Source organism: Phodopus roborovskii, unplaced genomic scaffold, assembly GCF_943737965.1.
Source record: "Phodopus roborovskii unplaced genomic scaffold, PHOROB, whole genome shotgun sequence".
In the NCBI taxonomy this organism is placed as follows: domain Eukaryota; kingdom Metazoa; phylum Chordata; class Mammalia; order Rodentia; family Cricetidae; genus Phodopus; species Phodopus roborovskii.
The window spans coordinates 1,801,434-1,827,050 of record NW_026125538.1 but is presented as its reverse complement, the minus strand read 5'-3'; the positions used below and the strand labels follow the sequence as shown (position 1 = coordinate 1,827,050).

The following is a 25,617-nucleotide window of genomic DNA, read 5'->3' as shown; positions in this document are numbered from 1 at the left end:
ATAATAAATGAATCTTAAAAAAAAAAAAAAAGAAAAAGGAAAAAAAAAGACTCTAGAAAATAGACAAGTATAAATTCTCAAATGTTGCAATCCTCTAAACTATGTGTTTTAACCACTTTGGAAGTTCACTGTTCTCATATGAAAAAATTAAGTAACAGGGCTGGAGAGACAGTTTAGCAACTAAGAACGCTGGCTGCTCTTCTAGAGGGTTTGATTCCCAGCACCCAGATGATGGCTCACAAACATCTGTAACCTCATTTTAGGGGATCCGATGCTTTTTTTTTTTTACTTCAGCAGATACCAGACACTAATGTGGCATACAGATAAGTGTAGCAGAATCCTACTGCCCTGGCACCAGAGTGCTATTAACTAGCCCTAACCCCTGCTGGGCTGCACCTGGCCTAGCTCCAGAGAGCTAGCACCTACCCTTATCCATCCTTATTGAGGGGATACCTTTTGTCTCCCTATGTGACCTTTGTTTAAGAGTTTCCAAAGGATACAAAGTCTATGCAAAACTTGGTTCAGGAGACCTGGAAAACTGTGGTACCTGATGAATCAAGACTTTGCACTTGGCATTGAAGTTTTGAAAGCTTCATTCAAGTTGTTCTGAGCATATAGTAATCCACTGGCTAAAGTGTAAATATAGGGAAAAATAAAAATGCCCTGGGCATAGGGAAAGCGCTTCAGTCCAACGAGGCTGGGGAACCTGTAGCTGTGAAAGACTAAGTTCATTCTTAAAGTGTCTCAGTCTTCTTTCAAAGGACCTGAGTGGACTCACACCTGCGCCTTAACATCCTTGACAGGCAAGCAACGCACCAATAGATGTAAAATAAATGTTTGCATGGAACAGCCATATGTTGCTATGTTGCTCACTTTTAACATCTTGAAGTTAGAATGCAGCAGTTTTAATAATTAAAAAAAAAAAAAAAGCAATGTCCCCCCCTCAGGTCCTTAGCCTAGGCCTAGCACAACTATTTTTGTTTATCATGTACCTCAAACTGGTCTCAAGCTCACTATACACCAAAGGAAGACCTTGAATATCTCACCATCTTGTTTTTAGACTGCTGAGATTACAGATGTATGTCAACACTTGTTTCGCATTGAATCAAGGTTTCACCAGGACAGACTGAATTCAGAGATCCCCTGCCCCTGCCTCTCAAGTGCTGGAACTGAAGGTGTTTGACACTGTACCCAGCACCACACCTGCGTGGGGATCAGACATAGGCCTTTATATGTGCTAGGCAAGTACTGTATAATTGAGCTGCTCCCAATCCCGGAATATGGCACATTTTATGGCATCTTTTCATTACTAGTATTTACCTCCTTCAGCGTTATCTGCAAGATAGACACATTTTCCAGTTGCATCTTCAAGCTCATGGCCTTCTTGCTTTCTTCTGTCAGCTCTGCCTTGAGCTCATTCACTTGGCTGAGGAAGGCATCATGGGTTGCATTCAATACCCCTTGATTCTGCAGACAAAGGGAAATTCCTTTGGAATGATCATACCAATCAGTAGGAATGGTCCCCAGACAGCAACAACTCCAGCATTCTTAGATGGAGGCCACACAGACCATGTGGTAGGTTGAATAAGAATGGCCTCCGTAGGCTCATATATTTTTTGAATGCTTGGTCATCAGGGAGTAGTACTGCATGAGAGGGATTAGGAGACGTGGCCTTCTTGCAGTGGGTACAACCTTGTGAGAGGAAGTTATGTCACTGAGGATGGGCTTTGGGGTTTCAGAAGCCCCAGCCAGGCCCAGTGGCTCTCTGTCTTTTCCTGCTGCCTAGGGATCTGGATGTAGAACCTCTCCAACACCATATGTGGCTACATGCTGCCATTTTCCCACCATTATGAAAACTACCACCATGATGACAATGGATTCCGCTTCTGAAACTATAAGCAAGGCCCTGTCTCAAAAAAACAACAAAAAAAAAAAAAAAGAGGAAAAAAGACAATAAATAGAATTTGTAATAGTAATAGCATAATTCATCTTATTAGGAACAATATTATCAAAAACAGAAAGAAAAAGAAAGAAAAAAGAAAAAGGAGGAAACAATATAACTTTAAGTTTGATTGCTCTGATTACTAAAAATAGATTTTTTTTTTTTTTTTTTTTTTTTTTTTGAGATAGGGTTTCTCTGTGTAGCTTTGGAGCCTGACCTGGAACCTACTCTGTAGAGCAGGCTGGCTTCAGACTCATAGAGATCTGCCTGCCTCTGCCTCTCGAGTGCTGGGATTAAAGGCATGTGCCACCACCACCCAGCTAAAAACGTATTTAAAGGTCTGGAGAGATAGCTCAGTGGTTACCAGCACTGACTGCTCTTCCTGAGAACTGGTTATTCTCCCAGAGGACCTGGGTTCAATTCCCAGCACCTACATGGCAGCTCCTAACTGTCTGTAACTCCAGTTTCAGAAGATCTGGCACCTTCACACAGACATATAACATGTAGGCAGAACATGAATGCACATAAAATAAAAATAATCAGTAAATTATTAAAAAATAGATCTAGCCGGGTGTTGATGGTGCATACCTTTAATCCCAGCACTCAGGAGGCAGAGGCAGGCAGATCTCTGTGAGTTCCAGGCCAGTCTGCTCTACAGAACAATTTCCAAAGCAATACAGAGAAATGGAGAAACCCTGTCTTGAAAAACAAAACAAAAATAGATTTAAAGAACTTAGGGATGGGTGTGGTGGTGCACAACTTTAATCCCAGCACTTGGGAGGCAGAGGCAGGCGAATCTCTATGAGTTCAAGGCCAGCCTGACCTACAGATTGAGTGCTGAGTGCCTAGGGCTCCAACGCTACAAAGAAAACCCTGTCTCAAAAAAAAAAAAAAAAAAGATCTGAATGGGCAATAGCAAGGCAGGCCAAGGTTAGGCGAGACTTCTTGACTTCTTCTAGGGACAGAGAGGATTCTGGGAAAAAGAAAGGCAGAGTCATCAGACACAGGATGAACAGTATGGAGGTAAGGTAACAAGCCTTGTGGAAGAATGTAGAATTAAAAAAAAAAAAAGGTTAATTTAAGTTATAAGAAATAATTAGGAACAAGCCTAAGCTAAGGCTGAGTGTTCATAATTAATAATAAGTCTCCAGGTCATTATTTGCAAGTTGGCAGCCCAAAGAAAAATCTGACTACATTTAGCTCCCAACAAGGGGCACATACACAGAGCCCAATGCTCAAAGTGTACAGAAGCACAGCTTGTTTAAGAGGTCCTGCTATGAGCAGCTGATAATGATACTTTGTCACAGGAGACTAGATACTAATGCCTCCACAGCAAGGACACAGCCGCTTCCTAGAGCTGGGAGGGTTAGGTGTAGCTGACACTATTAGGAGTACCCGAAGTGGGCAGAGCCAGCTGCCGGTGCTGCTGAGGGCCTTGGAGATTCATCTCATGTGGTCAGAGAATGCTGCAAGTATACAATAAAGTCAGGTTCAGACCAAGAAAAGCTCTAAACAGATGTATGTTTAAAAATGTGCTTAGATGGGCTGGAGAGATGGCTCAGCAGTTAAAGGCTAGGCTCACAACCAAAAATGTACTTAGATGCTGAAGAAAAGAAAATGGTAACAGTCACAGAAAAATAGTTTAAAAATAATAAGTCCCCGTGTCATTATTTGTGGGCTGGTGGTGCTGATGAAAAAGTACTATTACAGATCCTGTCTCAAAAAACAACAACAAAAATTACCTTCTGGAGCAAGTCTTCATATGCCTGGAAGAAATAAGTAAGTATTATTTTACCAATTCACCAATTTTGTGAGATACTTGACATCTCTATAAGATAAATATGAATCCTAGCACTTGCGAGGCAGCAGCAGGCAGATCTTTATGAGTTTGAGTCGAGCCTGTTCTACAAAGCAAGTTCCAAGTCAACCAATGCTACACAAAGAAACCTTATTTCATAAGGAGAGAAGGGGAAAGAAAAGATATATTATATGCCACAGCAGAGCACCCATGTCTTAGACAGTGCTGAATGCAGAAAGGTCCAACCAAAGAGAATGATGTCACTACCTTCTACTCACCTAAAGCAGGAATCCAGAAGCCACCTTCCATTTCTCCATTGCCCTCACTCTCTCTCCTTTTGGGGACATAGCCTGTTCTTCTGTGTCCTGGACTTACCAAAGTAAGATCCCTTTCTCTGCAGGCTTCTTTCTCATTGGGTCCTTATCTAATCTCCATGGTTCTCCTGTCCTGGAATCCTACAGGATTTCTGTGTCTACAACCTGTATCAGCCATTCTAGCCTTATTCTGTTCTCCTATAATTTTGCTATTTTCTTTTTTATCAATACTTATTTATTTTCTGTACATTGGGGTTTTGCCTGCATGTATGTCTTTGTATTGGTTTCAGATCCCCTGGAACTGGAGTAACAGACAGTTGTGAGCTGCCATGTGGGTGCTAGGAATCAAACCTGGATCCTCCACAAGGTCAAGTTCTTTCAACTCTGAGCCATCTCTTCAGCCCCTTCCTAGTTTAGGTTGGTTTGTTTAGTTTTTGTTTTTGTTTGTTTGTTTGTTTGAGACAGGATCTCATATAGTCCAGGCTAGTCACAGACTTGCTATGTTGTTGATAATCACCTTGAGCTATTGCAATTCTTGAGACATCTCAAGATTTCTCCCACAGGCCAGGTGATGGTAGTACATGCCTGTGCCATCTCTGTGAGTTCGAGGCCAGCCTGGTCTACAGAGTGGGTTCCATGTCAGGCTCCAAAGGTACAGGGATAAACCCTGTCTTCGAAAAAAACAAACAAAACAAAACAAAAAGGCACCTACATTGGTAACTAGTAACTATTGGTACTTTGTACCCATTTTCCAAAAGATATTACTTACGTACTAAAATGTATTTCAAAGAGCTTTTCAAAGGCTATGAGATCTTTTGGAGAGAAGACATTGATCTTATGATAGGTTTGTTCAAACTCCCTCTCCAGCTGCCCACTGTCTACATGCTCAGGCCTAAATTCCTACCAGACAGGTGCTAGGACCTAAACCTTCAGTGTGTCCACATTCATCTCCCTAGAAATTCTTTCTTTTTCTTGCACACTTGATGCTGCATGATACTCTTGTGATATTTCAGAATGTAGTTCATGAATGAATCCTTTTATTTATCCCTCTTAGAATGTTTTAAAATTTATTTTCTATTGTATGTATAAGATTTTGCCAGAGTGTCTGTCTGTGCACCACGACATACTTGGTACTTGCAGAAGCCAGAAAGGAGCTGGATCCACTGGAACTGGAGATAAAGGCGGTAGTGAGCCACCATGTGGTTGCTGGAAATTAAACCCATGTCCTCTAGAAGAGCATCCAGTGCTCCTAACCACTGAGCCATCACTCCAATCCCTATTTATGACGCCTTTTCTCTTTTACACCTGCCACTGGGGGCCTGATCACTTCCTTTTTTGATACCTCCCTGATGGGAAATGTCATTCTGTAAATGTTTCTCATACTGGTTAATAAATAAAGCACTGTTGGCCAATAGGAAAGGAAGATAGGAGGGACTAGGAGACAAGGAGGAAGAGGAAGTAGTAAGGAGGAGCCAAGATGGAGAGTCAGGAGAAAGCAGTATGGCAGACCACGTGGAAATACATAGATTAACACAAATGGGTTAATACTTAAGACAGAGCTAGCCGATAAGAAAGTAGTAACCGGCCAACAGTATAATATCAAATACAGAGTCTCTGTGCATTATTTGGGGCTGGTGGCGTGGCGGCAGGACAAGAGTTGGCAGCAGGAGGAAAAACCCATACACGTTACACCTCCCATAACCCATATAGAGCTGTTCTGTGATCTTGCCACACTCTCACTCCTGTAATGGCCTTGGAGACCTTGGAGACTAGAGCTGTGATGCTCTTCACTGTGGTCTCTAGTTCAAACAACTTGGGTTAGAAAGAAACAACTCTGCCAGTGTAATCTTTCTATCTTAGGACTTTTCACAGTTTTAATACTCTATCCATACTAGTTCAATAAAAGAATGGTGCTGACATCTCATTTAGACCTTGATGTCCTGGTTCCACCATTCTCATCATAGTTTCTAACCTGGTGGTGGGGAAGCTGTGGTACTAGCCTCAATCAAATCCTCTTCTGCCTCTTACTCTTTTACACCTTGACCCAGTTACTTGTCTTCTTTGGAGTGTAACCCCTCACTGCTCACTGCTGTGTGTACTTTCATCTGCTTTTGTAAACGGAGTTTTCTCTGTCCCACCCCATCCCACAGCTGCCTTTAAATAATCACTCAGAAGCTTAATATTAATTACAGAGTGTTTGGCTGATAACCTAGGCTTATTACTAACTAGACATTACATTTAAATTAACCCATGTCTATTAATCTGATTACTTTGGTTGGGACCTGAACCCTGACAGAAGTTAACCCTGCCAAATTCCACCTTAGTGGGCAAGAGCCTGAGTCTTTTCCATAACAGAGAAACGATGAGAGAACAATAGACTCTGAATACCACCAGGAAGTTATATGCCCTTCGATAAGTAACTTAGTGTCTTGAATTATGGTCTCACATATGTAAGACAGAAAAAGACAGATGGCTGTGGTGGACACACCGGGAATCCCAGCTTTGGGGGCACTAAGAAAGGACCGTGCAAGTTTGAGGCTAGCCTGAGGTACACAGTGAGTTTCAGTTGGCCTATGTTACAGAATAAGTGCCCATTACAAAGAGGAGGGTAGATACAAAGCAGAGGAAGAACAGGAAGTAGAGGAAAGGAGAAGGAAAGGAGGAGGAGGAACAAATTTTGGGGTTTTTGTTGTTGTTTGCTTTTCAAGACAGGGTTTTTCTGTGTACTGTGTATCCCTGGCTGTCTTAGAAGTATGTCTGTAGAGAGATCCACTTGCCTCTGCCTCCCCAGTGCAGAGATTAAAGGCAAACATTACCACAGACTGTCTAGGTTGTTGTGGGTTTTTTTGTTTGTTTGTTTTGTTGTTTTTTTTAAGTAACCCCCCTACCCGGTCCCCTTTGTTGCAGTACTAGGGAATGAACCTATTGCTACATGCAAAAACTAATTGGCTTTTCCCTCTCTACAAAGCACAGCTGACTATGGCAGCTCACCTCTTGAACTTGTGTTAATTGGGCTTCTGTGGCTGCCAGCGAGGCATTCTTTTCATATAAGAGCTTCTTAAGTCGGATCAGCTCCACATTCTCCTTAATGGAAGCTCTGTAAATAGAAGACACTGAACTGTTCCATCTGGGGCCCAGGACCTCCTCCTGCTGCCTATTCTGTTCCTTCATAACACACTGGAAGTAGAAACACAATCTGCAATGTATCCTTCCTCTGTCTGTGCACCATAAGAGAGCACCAGATCTCATAATAGATGGTTGTGACTGCTGGGAATTGAACTCTGATCCTCTGGAAGAGCAGCCAGTGCTCTTAAGCCTCTGAGTCATCTCTCCAGCCCCTTTTTCTCCTGTTTTTAATTATGACAGTTGAGATCTGAGGACCATTAATCTTAAACCTTGAGTTCTAAGAAAACATAGTAACTTTTTTAAAATTACAGTTCTCACAATTTCTCAGAAATCTTACAGAGTCCAACTAAATATATGCCTGATTTCTTTAGAAACATGAATATAGAGACAAACGAAGGCTATTCCAAAGCTAGGGAGTGATGTTTCTGGGTATTTGATTTAATTTACATTTTTGACACATCTCACTATATACCCAAGTTGGCCTGTTTTTCCCCCCTTAAAAAAAAATTACATATCTGGGCATGGTGGTGCACACCTTTACACCTTTCATCCTATTACTCTGGAAGAAGCAGGCAGCTCTTTGAGTTCAAGGCCAGTTTAGTCTACAGAGATAGTTCTAGGACAGCCAGAGCTACACAAAGAAACCCTGTCTCAAAAAAATAAAACAAAACAAAAAGCCAGAAAGTTATTTTATGGCACACATTTTTTTTTCTATTGGCTTTTCGAGAGACAGAGTTTCTCAGTGAAACAGTCCTGGCTGCCCTGGAACTAACTCTGTAGATCAGGTTGGCCTCGAACTCACAGAGATGAACCTGCCTCTGCTTCCAGAGTGCTGGGATTAAAGGTGTGTAATGGGAGATGTCATTCTGTAAATATGTTTCTCTTATTGGTTAATGAATAAAGCCCTGTTGACCAATAGGAAAGCAAGATAGGCATGACTAGGAGACAAGGAGGATTCTGGGAGATGTAGTAGGGGAGATTCAAGATGTAGGGACTTCAGAGAAAAGGTCTGGACCCTCTCTCCAGTAAGATAAGACCACATGGAAACACTTAGATTGATAGAAATGGGTTAATATTTAAGACAGGGCTAGCCAATAAATGCTAGTAACAGGCCAACAGCTTTATATCTAATACAGCATCTCTGTGTTATTTGGGGCTGACGCGGCTCTGGACCCAGGCTGGCAGGAAACTGCTCATGACAGGCATGTGCCACCAGTTCCAGCTGTTAGTTAATTTTTGTAATAAAGGCATCACTTCCAGTTCAGTGGTAAAGAGCATTTACCCCTCTTGGGAAGCACAGATTCTAGTCCCAGGTTAAACCAGCAGTCAACCTCCGTCCCAAATGATCTAGCACCCTCTTCTGGCCTCTTCAGGCATCAGACACACATAGTGCACTAACATCTATAGGCAAAACATTCCTACAGTCATAAAACACATAAATCTGAAAAATAAAGAAATTTGGCTATAAGGGCACTTGTTGCTCTTACAGAGAACTGGGGTTCGAGTCTCAGCATCCACATGGTAGGTGGGTACAACCTAGTAGGCTTCTGACCTCCACAACAGGCACTCACATGGTGCATGGACATATGCAAGCAAAACATTCATACACATAAAACATAAATGAATCGAAATAAAAATTTAAAAAAAACTGGAAAGGCTGTGGAGACAGGGGTATGTGGGTATGCACCTCTTATGCAATTTTGCTATGAAACTAAGAAACTGATCTAAGCAATACAGTCCATTTCCATGTGGTATGTGTCTGCTCTCACACTCATGCTCACACACATACATGTTGACGCTAGGTATCTTCCTCATTTGCTCTCCACTTTATATGTTGAGACAAGGTCTCTCACACAGAACCTGGCTAGGCAATGAGCTCCATGGTGTCCCTTGTCTCCAAAACCCTAGCACTGGGATTGTAGGTACATGCTGCCATGCTCAGCTTTCCTGTGGGTGCTGGGGTTCCAAACCCTGGTCCTCATGCTTGTGTGATAAGTAGCTCACTGACTGAGCTAATCTCCCTAGTCTTTTCTATTTTTCTTTGCTGAGTGTGGTGAGTCTTACCTTCAATTCCAGCACTCCAGAGGTAGAGGCAAGCCATCTCTGCCCTTGAGCAAGGGTTCTATCCTGAGCTAAATCCCCAATCCTTAGACCAGCAGGTTAAAAACCTTGCCATGGAAGCCAGACACTTGGGTTCAGTTCTGGGAAACTGTTCCCAGAAATAAAAAGTTCCCATGAAATAAAAGAACCAGCTCCAGAAAGTTGTCGCCTGACCTGCACATTCATGTCATCACATGTGTACTTGTGTGTTTGGACAACTACACACACATATCATACACACACAATAATAAAAGCAAAATGAAATATTTTTTAAAGGTGGGACAGGCTTGTGCAGGATTTCCTTCCTTCATTCCTTTTGTCTCTAACCCTAACCCAATTTTATTAGGATTTAAAGGGAAGCTGCTTCAGGGCAGGAGAGCTCAAAGGAGAAGAATGGAGGAGAGAAGGAAAAACACCATACCAATTTGAGTTAAGAGGGCATGAAGGGGCTAGAGAGAGCGCTTGGTAGCTAAGAACACTGGATGCTCGTCCAGAGGACCTGGTTCAAGTTCCAGCATCCATGTGGCAGCTCACAACCATCTGTAACTCCAGGGGATTGAACTCCTCTGGAAAAACATTCATAAATTTAAATAAATTTAATTAAACTAAAAAATAGGTTAGCCACATAGTGAGGAGGAGGCGTTACAGAAATAGTGATGCCCAACATGCCAGGGCAAACGTGCTTAGAAAAAAAGATAGGATGAAGAAAAGGAAAAGTTATGCTTTGGGCTTTTCAAGAAAATGTCACTGAGAGGAGGAGTCTGGGGAGGAGTGTATTATCTCATTAAAGAGATAAGTACTCTGCCTATCTCTTTTTATATTTTATTAATTCTTTAAGAATTTTGGGTGGACGGGTTAAAGAGATGGCTTAGGGGTTAAGAGGCTGTTCTCCCAGAGGATCCAGGTTCAATTCCCAGCACCTACATGCAGGTCACAGCTGTCTGTCACTCCAGTTCCAGGGGATCTGATATCTTCATGCACAAAATCCAAAGTTAAATACATTAAATTTTTTTTCTGGGGGGCTGGGCAATGGTGGCACTCACCTCTAATCCCAGCACTTGGGAGGCAGAGGCAAGTGGATTTCTGAGTTCAAGGCCAGCCTGGTCTACAAAGCTAGTTCCAGGATAGCCAAGGCTACATGGAGAAATTTATTTCTTCCCCTACCCATCTCCTCCCTCTTTAGAGGTAGTCTCATTGTGTAACCCTGAAATTCTCTGTGTTGACCGGGCTGGCCTCCAACAGCCATTCACTAGCCTATGCCTCTTGGGTGCTGGGATTAAAGCTGTTCACCACAAAGCCTGGCACACCTACCTCTTTATATGCAGGATTTATTTAACTTACTAGATACTACAAGTCTATGTCTCAGATTGACTCTATTCCTAAAAAGTCTCTTTTCCTTGGAGGTGAAGAAAAGCTGCAAAACAAACAAACAAAACAAAACAAAACAAGCAAACAAAAAAAAAAAACACTAAACAAAACCAAACCCTTAACTGTTTCTACTCAGTATGGGTTGAGGCACTGAATGCTAGGTCTTACCGCAGCTCTACAGCCTTCCGAGCACACTCCACTGAGCTTCTCTGAGCAAGCTTTTCATCTCTGGGCACTCTCTCAGGAGACCTGGGTGGCTCTTCTACTTGTGTAGTAGCCATAACGGGAACACTGTTAAACATACATAGACCAAGGAATTTAGCCTGAATCAGTTATAATTAGAGGAAGATTAATCACAAAAAAGGGAGAAATAGAAATTTTTCTAGGGCATAATACTGAGCTATTTACTTACCATAAAGTTAGAACATTAGTTACCTTAATGATAAAGAGGATAATCTTATAAAATATAACCTGCAAATGTCAACATAGATTAAAAACTAAAAGGGAAAGGGAACTCTGTTAATCTGTAAGCCCCACCTGCCCAGGGACCAGGTAACCTCCTGGGATTCTGGGAGTTGTAGTTCTTAAAAAATAAAGAAGTCAGCTGGGCATTGGTGGCACAGGCCTTTAATCCCAGCACTCGGGAGGCAGAGGCAGGTGGATCTCTGTGAGTTCGAGTCCAACCTGGTCTACAAGAGCCAGTTCAAGGACAGGCTCCAAAGCCACAGAGAAACCCTGTCTCGAAAAACAAAAAAGCAAACAAACAAACAAAAAAAAAAAAAAAAAAGAAAAGAAAAACAATAAAGAAGCCATTAGTTATGCCTTTAATCCCAGAATTTGGGAGGCAGAGGCAGGCAGATCTTTGTGCGTTCTAGGCTAGCCTGGTCTACAGTTTGAGTTCCAAGACAAGTTCTAAAGCTACACCAAGAAACCCTGTCTCAGGAAAACAAAACAAAAACAAACAAAGCCTCTTAAGGAAGTACAGTGGCCTATGGTTTTGTCCATAAGAGCCCAGTCAACATGTGTCTTGGGGCCACTGACCTTGACCTGGAAAGTTTCCAGACGATGGTCCTGACCAAATTCCATCTTGGTCAGTTTTAAAACCTTTTAAAACCTTTAAGACCTTGCTTAAATTTGGCCAAAATGATGGAACTGGTTTTTGTTTTTTGGAAAATTTCAGGATTAGCATTATGAAAAGGGCTTTTTTTCCCTCATAGGACAAAGAAATGCTTATTTTATAAATATAAATATTAATCTAAATATGTTTACATTCATAATAAGTAAATATAAATATGAATGTAAATCTTGAAAGTGCCTCACTTGTATAAACTTGTATAAACTTGTATAAACCCAAATTCACAGAGCTCTACCTGTCTCTGTGCAGGTATGCTGGGACTAAAGGAATACTCATCCTTTTGGCTCAAGTATTGTATTTTTGAACAAAGAAGTTGAAATTTGACTTACAGTTCCCATTTGTTTTCTCTGATTATCCTGGATATCAGCCACATTCACTGGTCCTTAAATGATATTATTTCCCACTAGGTAACAACATGGAACTCGAAAGAGGAACTTACAGTTGGCTGGGTTCACTGGTGAGTTCAAGTCTGTTGGCTTCATCTGCCAAATAGCCCTTGAATGTGGGAGGCACCTTATAGCTGTGCCTGTCTTTTGGCCCTGAAAGTTTAGGCAGAAAAAGTTGTGAGATGCAGCCACAGTACCTTCCAGAACACCACATGCCAAAACCTGGACATCAAGTGTTGGCCTCTGGGGGGAGATCCTTACGTGACAATTGGCCTTCCTCTTACATACACTCACGGGGCAAATGCCTTCCTTCAGTGAGTGGGTGCAAGTGGGAAGAAAGAAGAAAGATCCACGCTGCTCCAAGCCAGGATGTGTGTCCAGCCCTAACCTGCTCCTAACAGATGCTCAATCATGCTTAAATGTACTCATTTATTTCATTTTGTTTGTTTGGTTTGGTGTCTGTGTGTAGCCTTGGCTGTTCTGCAAGTGTTGGAATTAAAGGCATTGCCTTTTTTTTTTTTTTTTTTAAATTCAGGGTTTTACGATGAAGTCCAGTTCAGCCAGCAACTGGTAGCAGCAATCCTTTCTCAGCCTCCTGAGTGCTGCAATGACGAATGTGATGCCTGGCTCAGGACTAAAATTTAGACTATTTTTTTTTCTGCTGTTTTTCACAAACATTTCCTTATCTGGAATATAGGACTTAAAAGTATAGAACCATGCTACATAAAACAAGTGAGTATTTCGGGGCAGTGGTGGCACATGATTTTAGTTCCAGCACTTGGGAGGCAGAGGCAGGCAGATCTCTGAGTTTGAGGCTGCCCTGGCCTACAGGGTGAGTTCCAGGACAGCAAGGGCTACAGAGAAAAACCTTGTCTTGAAAAAACAAAACAAAAAACCTAAATGAGCATTTAGCAATAATGTGAGCATTTAATAAAATGTTGTTTGTAGCCTTCCTTTACTCAGGCTCTCCTCACTAACTTAGGTCCTTCTGGAGACTTACCTGTCTTCTGGAGGCTGCTGTTGAGCCAAGACACTTCAGACTCAGCCAGTTGGAGTCCAGGAAGAGAAAGTATAATCCACGTTGATCATTTGCTGTCTAGCTTCTAGACCTCAGCCAGGACTGTCTGTACTCAGGGAAAAGCTGAGCCTACAGAATTGTGTGGAATTTGTGTGTATGCCAAGTTTTCTTGGGAGAAGGGCCTTAAATATAGTCATGTTTTCAAAGGAGTCCTGTTCTTCAAAATCAAAGCATAGAGGCCCAGTTGTCCTGCAAGCCCTGGCTTCCCAGCCTCACGCCTGGCTGTCAGACCCTCAAGTGTAAACATAGTCCTAATGCTCAACATACCTTCTTTCTACGCTGCTGTGGGCTTCACCAGCAAAACTTGTTCTTTGCACTCTTGTCTTGTCTTTGGCAAAATCCTTTAGAAACTGAGTTGTTCATTTTTTGTTTTATTTTTTGAGACTGGGGTCTCACTATGGACTCTTGACTGGATTGGAACTTGCTATTTAGGGCAGGATGACCCAAACTTTCCGAGATCCCGCAGCCTCTTAACTCTGGATAGGGAGTGGAGAGTATAGAAACCAGCTGTTGATTTTAATTTTTTTTTTTTTTTTTTTGGTCTTTTGAGACCAGGCTGGCCTCGAGTTGAGATCCGATTGCCTCTGCCTCTCAAAGGCTGGGATTAAAGGCCTAAGCCCCCATGCTTGGCCAGCTGTTGATTTTTAAGATCTTTATTATTGTTATTTAAGTGAGACTATAGGTCATGTGTGTAGGGTCCTACAGTGACCAGAAAAGGCTGTCGATGGTGGTTGTTAGCCTCCATATTGAGCTGCCCACTCCCTCCCCTCCAGTCCTCTGCTAAAAGCAGCATTTGCTTTCAACCGCAGAGCCATTGCTTCAGCCCTGTTTTGTTTTTTCTTTTTTCCCCTTCACTCTTTTCTTTTGAGACAGGATCTTCTATTTAGTTCTGGCTATTCTGGAACTAGCTCTGTAGATCAGGCTGGCCTGGAACTCACAGAGTTCATCCTACCTCTGCCTGGGGAGCACTCAGATTGAAGAACACACCAACGTGCCTGGTGCCTGGCAGTCCTGATAGTTTTATTTATTTATTTATTTATTTGGTGGGGGGGCGCTTCAAGACAGGGTTTCTCTGTATTGCTCTGTAGACCAGGCTGACCTCGAACTCACAGAGATCCACCTGCCTCTGCCTCCTGGGTGCTGGGGCTAAAGGCGTGTGCCACCAATGCCTGGCTAGTCCTGATTTTGTTTTAATGTTTCATTTTTTGATTAACATACACAATGATGGGTTTCTCTGTAGTTGTACATACATACCACTGCTTTGTATCTCCTCCTTTGCCTCCCCCACCCCTTTGGTGGGTTCCCTTGCTTCCCCCAGAGAATCATCCCTTCTTCCCTCTGATTCCTTGCCACTGTTACTCTTTATCCTCTCCCCTTGGTTTTGTTTAGTTCCAAGATTGTTTTCTTTCATTATTGTTGTTGTTTTATTTGTCTTTTGGTGGTCCTGGAGATTAACCTATGACCTCAGTCAAGCATGTTAAGCCACTGAGCCACATGCCAGCAGTGAATTCAGAAACTTGTACCAGGCTTGGGGGGGGGGGCGGGGCGGAGGCTGGGCGGGGCATGCTTTTAGAAAGGTGAGATAGCAACCACGGGCTGGTGGGTAGACTAAAGCAGGTAATGCCTAGTGATCATGGCATGCTTTTAATCCTAGCACTCAAGTGGCAGAGGCAGGCGGATCTCTGAGTTCGTGGCCAGCCTGGTCTACAGAGTGAGTTCCAGGGCAGCCAAGGCTACATAGAGAAACCTTTGGGGTGGAGGGGTGGGATGGGGGAGAGCAAAGGAAAACAAACAAAAAAGGAATAAAGCAGGGAAGAAACACGCCCCTCTCTCTGCTTGTTTTTCTGCTGCAGTTACACACCAGGTGTGTGGGACAGTCTTCGTCCCGCGTGGACTCGAGGCTGCACGCTGCCTGCCGCGCTGGAGGGACACCGCCTCTGTGGACGCGATTTTTTCTTGGGAATCGAAGGGCGCTGAGGCACTGAGGAGGACCTTGGCTGCCTCACAGGTTGTGGGAGCGCAGCAGGTGCCCGCAGGGTTGGTTGGGGAGTTGTGGATTGCTGGAATGTACTCTTTCGCCTATAACAAAATAGACCACGTGGGTTTCCCCACCCACCAACCCACGCTGAGGTTCAACTAACTGCTTGATTCTAGCTCGGTAAGCCTCGAGCTAGCTCCAGCTTTGGAGTCTTAGTTAGGGTTAACTATTGCTTTGATAAAACACTATTACCAAAAAACAATTTGGGGAGGAAAGGCTTATTTGCCTTGTTTCCAAATTGTAGTCCATCACTGAAGGAAGTCAGGATAAGAACTCACAAACAGGGCTGGAACCTGAAGACAGGAGCAGTTGTAGAGGCTGTGGAGGAGTGCTGCTTCCTAATTTGCTCCCTTGGCTTGTTCTACCTGCTTGCTTGCTTGCTTGCTTGCTTGCTTGATTGATTGATTGATTGATTGATTGATTTATAGAACCCAGGACCACCGAGGATGCCCAGGAAGGGCATCACCTGCAATGGGCTGGACTCTCCTGGGCCCCTCCCCATCAATCACTAAGAAAATGCCCTATAGATGGATCTTTTGTTTGTTTGCTTTTCTAGACAGGGTTTTTCTATGTAGCCCTGGCTATCCTAGAACTTTCTCTGTAGACCAGGCTGGCCTGGAACTCAGAGATCCACCTGCCTCTGCCTCCCAGTGCTGGGATTATAAGCATGTACCTAAGATGCCTGGTTAAAAAAAAGGAACAAATTTTAGCTGGTCAGTGGTGGTACATGATTTTAATCCTAGCATTTGGGAGGTAAACAAACAAACAAACCCCCCCCCAAAAAAAAAACAAATGTTAAGAAACTAAACTTAAGGAAAGCTTTTACTTCTATGCAATTGTTAGGTCTCAGGCAGTCCCCAGGTCCAGATATGACAGTCTTGGTTCCGTTCAAGCTGGACTATAAAAGGATTCATGGTGGTTAGATAAAAGCCAGCACTCCTTCCTCAGGAACTTGTAAAACTCATTCCCATTCCCCTCTGCCAGGAGTCATTTCCTTTGTCTTTGGCAGAAGGAACACATAGTTCTTCATTGACATTTACCTGACATTGCAAATCAAAGCCCAAGCTGGCCTGGAAGCTCCCTCAGTACTTGTTAGAACATTTCAAAGTCTCCATGATAGCCAGTATCCCGCCCTCCCTGCCCCCCCAGCCCCCAGGCCTGCCCCAGCTAATGGACGTCTCTCCCTCCCTCCAGCTGCTCCTCCTTTTTATAATCAGAATCATCACTCTGAGCTCTCCTGCTTCTCTAGAAGATAGCACTGACCATGCCCATTCTACTTTCTCTTCTCTCTGCTCTAAGACTCTTCTAAATATGTTCTCACTCTTATTCACAATAAAAAAAAAAACCTCCTCTACTTGAGCAGGATGGTGGCACAAGCCCTTAGTCCCAGGACTCCGGAGGCAGAGGCAGATGGACCTCTATGAGTCCAAGGCCAGGCAGATCTACAAAGCAAGTCCCAGGACAGCTAGGACTGTTTCAGGACCCCTTCCCCCAAAAAAGATTAATCTCTGACTCAGGCTTGGTGATGTAGGCCTATAATTCCAGCTCTAGATTTAACTGCAGCTCAGCCCCACAGTTGTTTAGGAAACATTAACACATGAGAATAAGCAAGAGACCACTGGAGTGTGATGTCTCCTGTAATCCCAGCCTTGGGCTAAGAGGCAGGAGGACTACTTAAAGTTCCAGGCCAGGCAGGCCAACAACAAAAACCCAGCTACACCATGTCAATAATGTTGGTCTTGGCTAGAAGGCCCTGACACCAGCGTGTCACTTCAAAGTGTCTTAAAGGTTGATTTCAGATTGTCCATCCTTCTATGTGTGTATCTCCCTGCACCTCTATCTCAGATTCCTGCCTAGATGTACCCAGAGATCCACTGTTGAAAGTCCATAGCCTAGCCAGGCTTTGGTGGCTTGAGCCTTTAGTTCCAGCACTGGGGAGGCAGAGGCAGGCAGATCTCTGTGAGTTGGAGGCCAGCCTGGTCTACAATAGCTAGTTCCAGGACAGGCTCCAAAGCTACACAGAGAAATCCTGTCTCGAAAAACAAACAAACAAACAAACAAACAAATAGAAATTCAGTTCATGTGTGTACAGAACACACAAAATGCCTGCATGCAGTAGAGTCTATTGATCTTTACTTTTCAAAGGAAAACTTCCTCTTTATACCTCTAACCTCCTTGTTCTGCCAAGATTTTACCGTTCACCCTGCCTTCATCCCCTCCCTTTCAGCCAAACATGAACCTGCCAAGTCTCTTACTCTGTGCCTCGATATGCATGCCATCACCAAGGTTACTTGGGCTGCTCTGGGCTGTGTTAAATTATGAGATGTGTGGTAGAAAAACAATAAAGCAATACTCAAAATATTTTTGAGCCCAGCATCCTTGGTGTTTGAGTCATTTTGGGGACAGACATCTAAGGAAAATATAACCCTTTCTGTTTAGTGTGGAGTCAGTCTGCTGCACACACAGCTTTTGCAATTATAAGGTAAGAACTCTGGGTACCTTTTGCTTTTTTCTCGTTCCTTCACCAATATGGGCTCCTCATGAAGATGAAAGAGTCTGTAGTTCCGTTCCTCCTGGCTCATCCTGCCCACCTGTGACTGAGACTTCACACTCTTACCTGAAGCCCCTAAAGAGAGTAGTTGGAGAACATTTTACATGTTGTCTTGTTTATTTATTCTATTTTATTTTGTTTGTTTGTAGGTTTGGTTTTCCAGATAGGGTTTTTCTGTGTAGCTCTGTCTGTCCTTGGAACTTGATCTGTAGATCAAGCTGGCCTCAAACTCAGAGACCCACCTGCCTTTGCCTCCTGACTACTAGGATTAAAGGTGTACACCATGAAAGCCTGGACCTTTATTTATTTGTTAATTTTTTAAGAGTCTTGCCAAGTATGGGCTGGAGAAATGGCTCAGGCATTAAGAGCACTGCCTGCTCTTCCAGAGGACCCAGGTTCAAATCCCAGTACCCACATGGCAGCTCACAACTGTCTGAACTTCAGTTCTATGGGACCTCAGACCCTCACATAGACATTCATTCAGGCAAAACACCAATGGACATAACAATAAATATTTTAAAATGTCTCACTGGGCGTTGGTGGCATATGCCTTTAATCCCAGCACTTGAGAGGTAGAGGCAAGCAGATCTCTGTGGGCTCAAGGCCAGCCTGGTCTACAGAATGAGGACAGCATGGGCTGTTGCACAAAGAACCCCTGTCTAGAGGGGAAAAAAAAGAGTCCCATAGGTTAGCTGGATGTAGTGGCACGTGCCTTTAATCCTAGCACTTGGGAGGCAGAGGCAGGCTATTTGAGTTTGAGGATAGTTTAGTCTACAGAGTGAGTTCCAGGACAGCCAAGGATACACAGAGAAACTCTATCTTGAAAAACCAAATACATAGATTTAGATATGTAGATATATAGACATATATCCTTAAAAATGGTGGAGGGGTGCTCTCGGGAAGGCTGGCCCAGGATTTAAGAGCACATACTGTTCTTGCAGAGGACCTAAATTCTGTTACCAGCACCCATGGTGGGCAACTCACAACAGCCTATAACTCTGAAGCTAGGGATGGAACTCAGGTGGCAGACTTTGTGGCAAGTGCCTTTGATTGCTGAGGTCACCCTGGCCCTGTTTATTGATTTTGAGAGAAGGTCTCACTCTGTAACACAAGCTAGCCTTGAACTTGTAATTCTTCAGTCTCTATCTATAAAGCAACAGAATAGAAACTACACCAAATTGCTGTGGTGAGCCTGGAGGGGTGTTGAGGGAGGAGGCAAGCCTTTAATCCCAGCACTCCAGAGGCAGAGGCAGGCAGATTTCTGTTGAGGTCTACCAGCCATGGTAACACAGTGAGACCTTTCTTCAAAAAATAGAAGAAGAAATAGATTAACATATAAAACAGCTAGTGAACAGAAACTACAAGCCCTCCTGGACCAGTGGGACTACAACCAGCATGCTTGAGAAGAGTTCCCCATATACAAATGTAGAAGCCTTTTTTTACATCCCCACTTCAGGGTAGAATCTTTACTATAAGAATTCCAAGGGTGTTGGGCGATGGTGTCACACACGTTTTAGTCCCAGCACTCGGGAGGCAGAGGCAGGTGGATCTCTGTGAGTCTGAGTCCAGCCTGGTCTACAGAGCCAGTTCTAGCTCCAGGGTTTGTCTGGAAAAAAAAAAAATGCAGCGGCACTCGTCTCAAGAGTACATGCCCAGCGCATATCTCTGGGCTCCTCTTGAACTGGAAGCTGAGGCATGGCATCAAGAATCATTTCACATGTAAATTAATTGAAAGGAAAACAACACAACAACTTCAATGGCTGAGAAGATGCCTCAGTTGGGAAAGCTCATCTCAGAAGCCTGAGGATATGAGTTTAGAGCTCCAGAACCCACACAAAACATCAGTCATGGTGGCGTGTGCCTGTGACCCCAGCAGTGGCAAAGACAAGTGGATACCCGAAAGCTCACAGGCAAGCTACATAACTTACATAGTCAGATCCCAAGCCAATAAGTGTACCTACCCCAAAACAAAAGGTGGAAGGTGCCAACACCCAAGATTGCCCTTTGGCCTCTAGTGTTTATTCTCCAAATATGCACACCAACATAACACTCAGAATCAGAATAAAATATTAAGAGAATCTAAGGTTCAGAAGTGGCTCAGTGGTTAAGAGTACTGACTGCTCTTGCAGAGGGACTGGGTTCAGTTCCCAGTACCCACACAGCAACTCACACCCACCAATCTGTTCGAGGGGATCTGATGAACACAACACTGCAGGAACGTGATGCACACATACACTCAGGTACACACACATGTGCATACCCATACAGTTAAATAAATAAACATTTAAACAAAAAGAAATTTTAAGAAAAGGGCTGGAAGAGAACAGTTGTCAGGATTGTCCCACCATGACAGACTGGGTATTCTCTCAGTCAGTGAAGACAGCCACATCTAGGCACTGGATATGCCTACCTTCCAACAGATGACTCGAGTCATCTGTGTCTCTAACAGGCAGATCTTCTGGTATATGGTCCAGTAGATGTATCATTACCTCAGTTATCAGGCTGTAAGAGATCCTAGAAGACACTAAATTAAAAAGTCTTTATGAAGTTATAACTTTAGACTGTCTTCTGCAGGTTCTCTCTAAATTGTAGTAGGTATTATTATTATAATTTTTTGAGACAAGGTTTCTCTGTGGCTTTGGAGGCTGTCCTGGAACTTGCTCTATAGGTCAGGCTGGCCTCGAACTCACAAAGAGCCACCTGCCTCTGCCTCCCGAGTGCTGGGACTAAAGGCATGCACCACCAACACCCTGCTGGAAGTTCCCAGTACTTTTGTGATAACATTTTGACACATCCCAGTTATATTTGTGATAGTGCGAACAACTCTAAGGCCATACACTCAGCAATAATGATAGTATTTATTCCAAATTAAAATTAATTTTCTGATTATAGGATTGATACCATTTTTTATTAATTTTAAGTATCTGCTCATTCTGGTAGCAAATCACCAACCCTTATCCCTGAGAAATGGGCCTGTAAACCCTCTCTTCTCAGTTTACAGGGGTGGACTCTTAGCAGTTTATATTCTATGACCTAGTCCCCCTAGCTACTGTGATGGGACCAGACACAGAATAGTGACTAAAGTTAAGTTAGTCATGTACTATTTCCTAGAGAGCTTGGAAAAGACAAAGAAAGTTAAATCAAGCAAGATATGGTGGTATATTTAAGAGACCAAGGCAGGAGGATTCAAAGTTTGAAGCCTGTATGGGCTACTGAGCAAGACATTGTTTAAAAAGAAAGAAAGAATGAAAGGAAGGAAGGAAGGAAGGAAGGAAGGAAGACAGCAGAGGATCTAGAGAAATGGTTCAGAGGTTAAAAGCACTGGCTGCTCTTCCAAAGAACTTGAGTTCAATTCCCAACAACCACATGGTGGCTCACAACCATCTATAATGAGATCTGGTGGCCTTTCCTAGTGTGCAGGCATACATGTAGGCAGAATACTGTGTATTTAATAAATAAATCTTTAAGAAAAAGTTGGGTGGGGTAGTGGCACATGCCTTTAATCTCAGCACTGGGGAGGCAGAGGCAGGCAGATCTCTGAGTTGGAGGTCAACCTGGTCTACAAAGCAAGTGCCAGGACAGTCAGGGCTGTTACAGAGAGAAACCCTGTCTCAGAGGGAAAACAAAAAGAGGATCTGGAGGGTCTCCAGCCTCAACCCTCACTTGATACTTGATTTTTTTTAAGCATCCTAACTTGCATGGTTCCTGGATATCTCAAACTCAACCTGTCAAGTAGAACTCTAATTTCTTAGATCTCTATTTCTGTCACTATGTGTGGTGTTCGCATCCTAGCAGTCTCAAAGTCTTGCTACCTCTCTTTCCCTCATCCAGTAGCATGTCCTCTGGTTTCTTCCGCAAGTAATAGTTCACATTCTTCAACACTGCCAACTCAGGTACCTGTGTGTCTTTCCTCAACTGCCATGTTTTCCTAAAGCTCCCCCCTGTTTTCTCTCTCTGACCTCTATCAGTTCTCCCTAAGGCATTCATAGCAACTTTATAAAGTAACCCACATGTATAATGCAATGCTTAAAAGTTCCCAGGGGGTTTTCAGTACCTTCGAATGAAATCTAAACTCTCTGCCAAAGTCCCTTAGGCTCTGTACAAAGCGGTGTCCTTCTCACACTCCCCGAGCCAGGCTCTGTGCCTCCTGAGTTCAGCTCACAACATACTACTGTCTTCTCTGTGGCTCCAGTCATCACTCTCCTGCTAGTCTCCATGGCACTTGAACTTTGACTGCTTTTTCTCTTGCTCCTTTACTATTATATTGATTGATTGGCTGATTTTTTTTTTTTTTTTTTTGAGACAAGGTTTCTCTTTAGCTTTGGAACCTGTCCTGGAACTCACTCTGTAGACCAGGCTGGCCTTGAACTCACAGAGATCCATCTGCCTCTGCCCAGAGCTAGGATTAAAGGCATGTGTCACCAATGCCCAGCTGATTTTTTTTTTTTAGACAGATTCTCTCTACATAGCTCTGGCTGTCATGAAACTCACTCTGTAGATGAGACTGGCTTTGGGTTTACAGAGAGAGATCTGCCTGCCTCTGCCTCCTGAGTGTTAGGATTAATGGGGTGTGACAGCAGGACAGAACTATTTTTCTCTTACCTTTAACTTGATTGCCTCTTTATTACACAGTCTCTAGGCATTGTTTTCTTTCTTGGGGTGGGGTTGGGGATCTAGAGATCAAACCCAGGGCTTCATTTGGGCTAGATAAATCCTCTACCGATGAACTATAGCTGCAGTCCTCAGCATCTTTCTATGTGCCAAAAGAGCTTGTTCTGATCTTGACAGCTAAAGTACACAGTCTCCCTGTCACTTACTCTTCTCACTCTGCTTATTACCCCGTCACATGCTTTGTGGGTGTGTGGGTGTATGTGAGTGTTTGAGATAGGGTTTCTCAATGTAGTCTAGCTGTCCTGGAACTTTGTAAACCAAAGTGGCCTTGAACTCAGAGATCTGCCTGCCTCTGACTCCTTGGTTCTGGGATTAAAGCTGTGTACCATCCCTCTCAACTAGACCTCTGTCACATTCCTTTTTTTTTTTCCTTCTCCCTAACATAGAGTTTCACTGTGTAGGTAACTCTGGTGTTCCTAGAACTTTGTAGACTATGCTGGCCTTGAACTCATACAGATCTGCCTGCCTCTGCCTCCTGAGTGCTGGGATCAAAGGCATGGGCCACCACTGTCCAGCTTCTGTCCCATTGTTAATACTCAAGTATCATTGTCACTCATTTACACTTCTTTATTGTCTGACTCCCATCTAAGATATAAGGACTTTGAAGGAAGAGAATGAATGTAACTTGTTACATTTACATATCCTGTATAGTCCCTGAAAATGGTTCCTAGAAAACAATAGGAACCCAAAAAATATATACCAAATAAATGAAAGAGAGAAGATGCCATGAAGGGGCCAAGTCAAAACTCTTGACTTTTCCCTAGTCCTCTTCTTTTTAAACTGTTTTCTTGAGACAGGGTCTCATTACATATTCCTGGCAGGTCTAGAATTTTCTATGTAGACCAGCCAGACCTCAAACTCATTTCTCTTTGTCTCTGGAGTTCTGGGATTAAAGGCTTGTACCAACATGCCCCGCTATCATATTTGTGAAATATGGTCTGTCTATGCCCTGGGTGAGTGCACCTTCAGGAAAGCAAGAATGGAGATGGCTGCCATGCTTAGGATTGGAGGGCATTTAGAGGAAGAGGCTCTCCTCATGCTAATAAGAGGCAGAAGGATAATAAGTTTGAGGCCAATCTAGGCTATACAGTGAGACACTGTTTCAAAAAATAATATTTTAGATGGGTGTGGTGGTGCATGCCTTTCATTCCAGCACTCAGGAGGCAGAAGCAGATAGATCTCTGTGAATTCAAGGCCAATCTAGTCTACAGAGCAGGTTCCAGGATAGGCTCCAAAGCTACACAGAGAAACCCTGTCTCAAAAAACCAAAACCAAAACAAAACAAAAACCAAAAAATGATTTAGCAGAGTACAATATTACATGCCTTTCATCCCAGCACAGGAAGCCAGAAGCAAACAGATTTCTGAGTTTGTAGTCAGTCTGGTCTACATAGTGAGTTCCAGACAGTTGGAGCTATTTAGAGATACCCTATCAAACAAAACAAAACAAACAAACAAAAAAACAAGCAAGAACAACAAAGGGAGTTACTCTCCTTTGAATGAAAGAGCAATAGAGGGCTGAAGAGATGGCTCAAAGGTTAAGAGTACTTCCAGAGGTTCTGAGTTCAATTCCCAGCAGCCACATGGTGGCTCACAACCATCTATTGTAAGATCTGGTGCCCTCTTCTGGTCTGCAGGCAGATGTGCAGACAGAACATTATATATGTAATAAAAAATAAGTAAATAAATTAAAAAAAAAAGAGCAATAGAGGTTAAAATGTGGCAATTTTGTGAAAATCTGCTCTGTTATTAGTTAGTTGGGAAGTGTGGAGGGAAGCCTGGTGGTATGCCAGCACATGCCTGTAAAGCCAGGACTGGGGAGGCAGACAGGAGGATGACCACAAATTCTAGGTTAGCTTCATCTTCATAGTGAAATCCAGGCTAGCCAGGGGTGCAGAGCAAGACCCATCTCAAAAAGTGAAAAACAAACAAACAATGAGTATGGAGGAGAGAATGAGCCAGCCAGACATTGCCCTTGGTCAGCAGAACGCTGGGAAGTGGGGGGGGGGGGAAGGTCTGGGGACAGAAGAGTGGCATGGATCATCACTCATCCAAACACTTGGATGTGGAGCAGACCTAAGAAAGTGACAGGATCTCCAAGGCTGGTGAAAGGATACAAAATGAATACACTTATTTTGCTTATCTCAAAAGTATCCAGGGTGCTGGGCAGTGGTGGTAGATTCCTTTCATTCCAGCACTTGGCAGTAGAGGCAGGTGGATCTCAGTAAGTTTAAGGCTAGCCTGGTCTACAAAGAGTTCCAGGACAGCGATGGCTGTTATATAGAGAAACTCTGTCTGGAAAAACCATAAAACAAACAAACAAACAAACAAAAAAAAAAAACACAAACAGAGAAACCCTGTCTTAAAACAAAACAAAACAAAAAAAGGGTATCCAGGGTAAAAGATGAGAGATTATAAATATGTATTAGCTATATAGACTTACAATCTTGGCTTCTTCCAGAGAGTTCTGTGCAGTTCTTCCCTCTGGATTTCCTGCTGTCTCTAATACTCCTGCTTCCAATCCTCTTGTCCTCCTGCTGGCCCAAGGAGACACTAATCCAGGCCCTTTAAGCTGTTAACTCTTTGTAGATCTGTTTTTCTTCTAGTGAAGACTACTTTTTCTGGATCCATATTGAACTTAGAGACACACCATTGAGAGCATTACTTAACCAGTGAACTTCTCCACTAAAACTACAGCTGGAAAATGCATGTTTGACTTGGAGTTAATAAAAATGAGTTGGAATTGGGAGGATGACTTTTACATCTGTGGTTACCAGGCCAGGTGTAGGAGCCCATGCCTGTAATCACAGGACTGAGAGTATGAGGCAGGCATGCTCTAAATTGGAGGTCAGCAGGTTTACATAGTGAGTCTGTGGTTAGTTAGGGTTACACAGCAAGATATTGTTTTAGGAAAAAAAAAAAAATAAGAATCAGAATCTTTCACTTTCAGCTCAAGACAATGGGGAGGGAGTGAGCCCTGAAATCTCTTTGAGGGAAAATGACTGCATGGGATCAGTGTTTCTGGCTTAATCCATGGCATCCAGAGCCTTTTCAAGTAAGAGATGACTTCAGATAATTTAATAGTTTTCTACTAGGGTTTAAGGTATCCTA

At 43.2% G+C, this 25,617-nt stretch overlaps 1 protein-coding gene across 1 annotated transcript in view; it reads right to left on the bottom strand.

Moving 5' to 3' along the window:
• Rpgrip1 (RPGR interacting protein 1) overlaps nt 1-25,160 on the bottom strand; it is a 51,160-nt gene extending 26,000 nt beyond the window's left edge. Inside the window, exons 1-9 of the mRNA XM_051176829.1 lie at nt 24,950-25,160; nt 20,247-20,360; nt 17,785-17,911; nt 15,109-15,326; nt 12,223-12,322; nt 10,817-10,939; nt 7,046-7,151; nt 3,685-3,708; nt 1,321-1,467 (exon numbers count right to left, since the gene is read on the bottom strand). Coding sequence (XP_051032786.1) covers nt 1,321-1,467; nt 3,685-3,708; nt 7,046-7,151; nt 10,817-10,939; nt 12,223-12,322; nt 15,109-15,326; nt 17,785-17,911; nt 20,247-20,322 — 921 coding nt within the window. The 5' untranslated portion in view covers nt 20,323-20,360; nt 24,950-25,160. The remainder of the gene's footprint in view (nt 1-1,320; nt 1,468-3,684; nt 3,709-7,045; nt 7,152-10,816; nt 10,940-12,222; nt 12,323-15,108; nt 15,327-17,784; nt 17,912-20,246; nt 20,361-24,949) is intronic.
• Between the last annotated feature and the right edge of the window lie 457 nt (nt 25,161-25,617).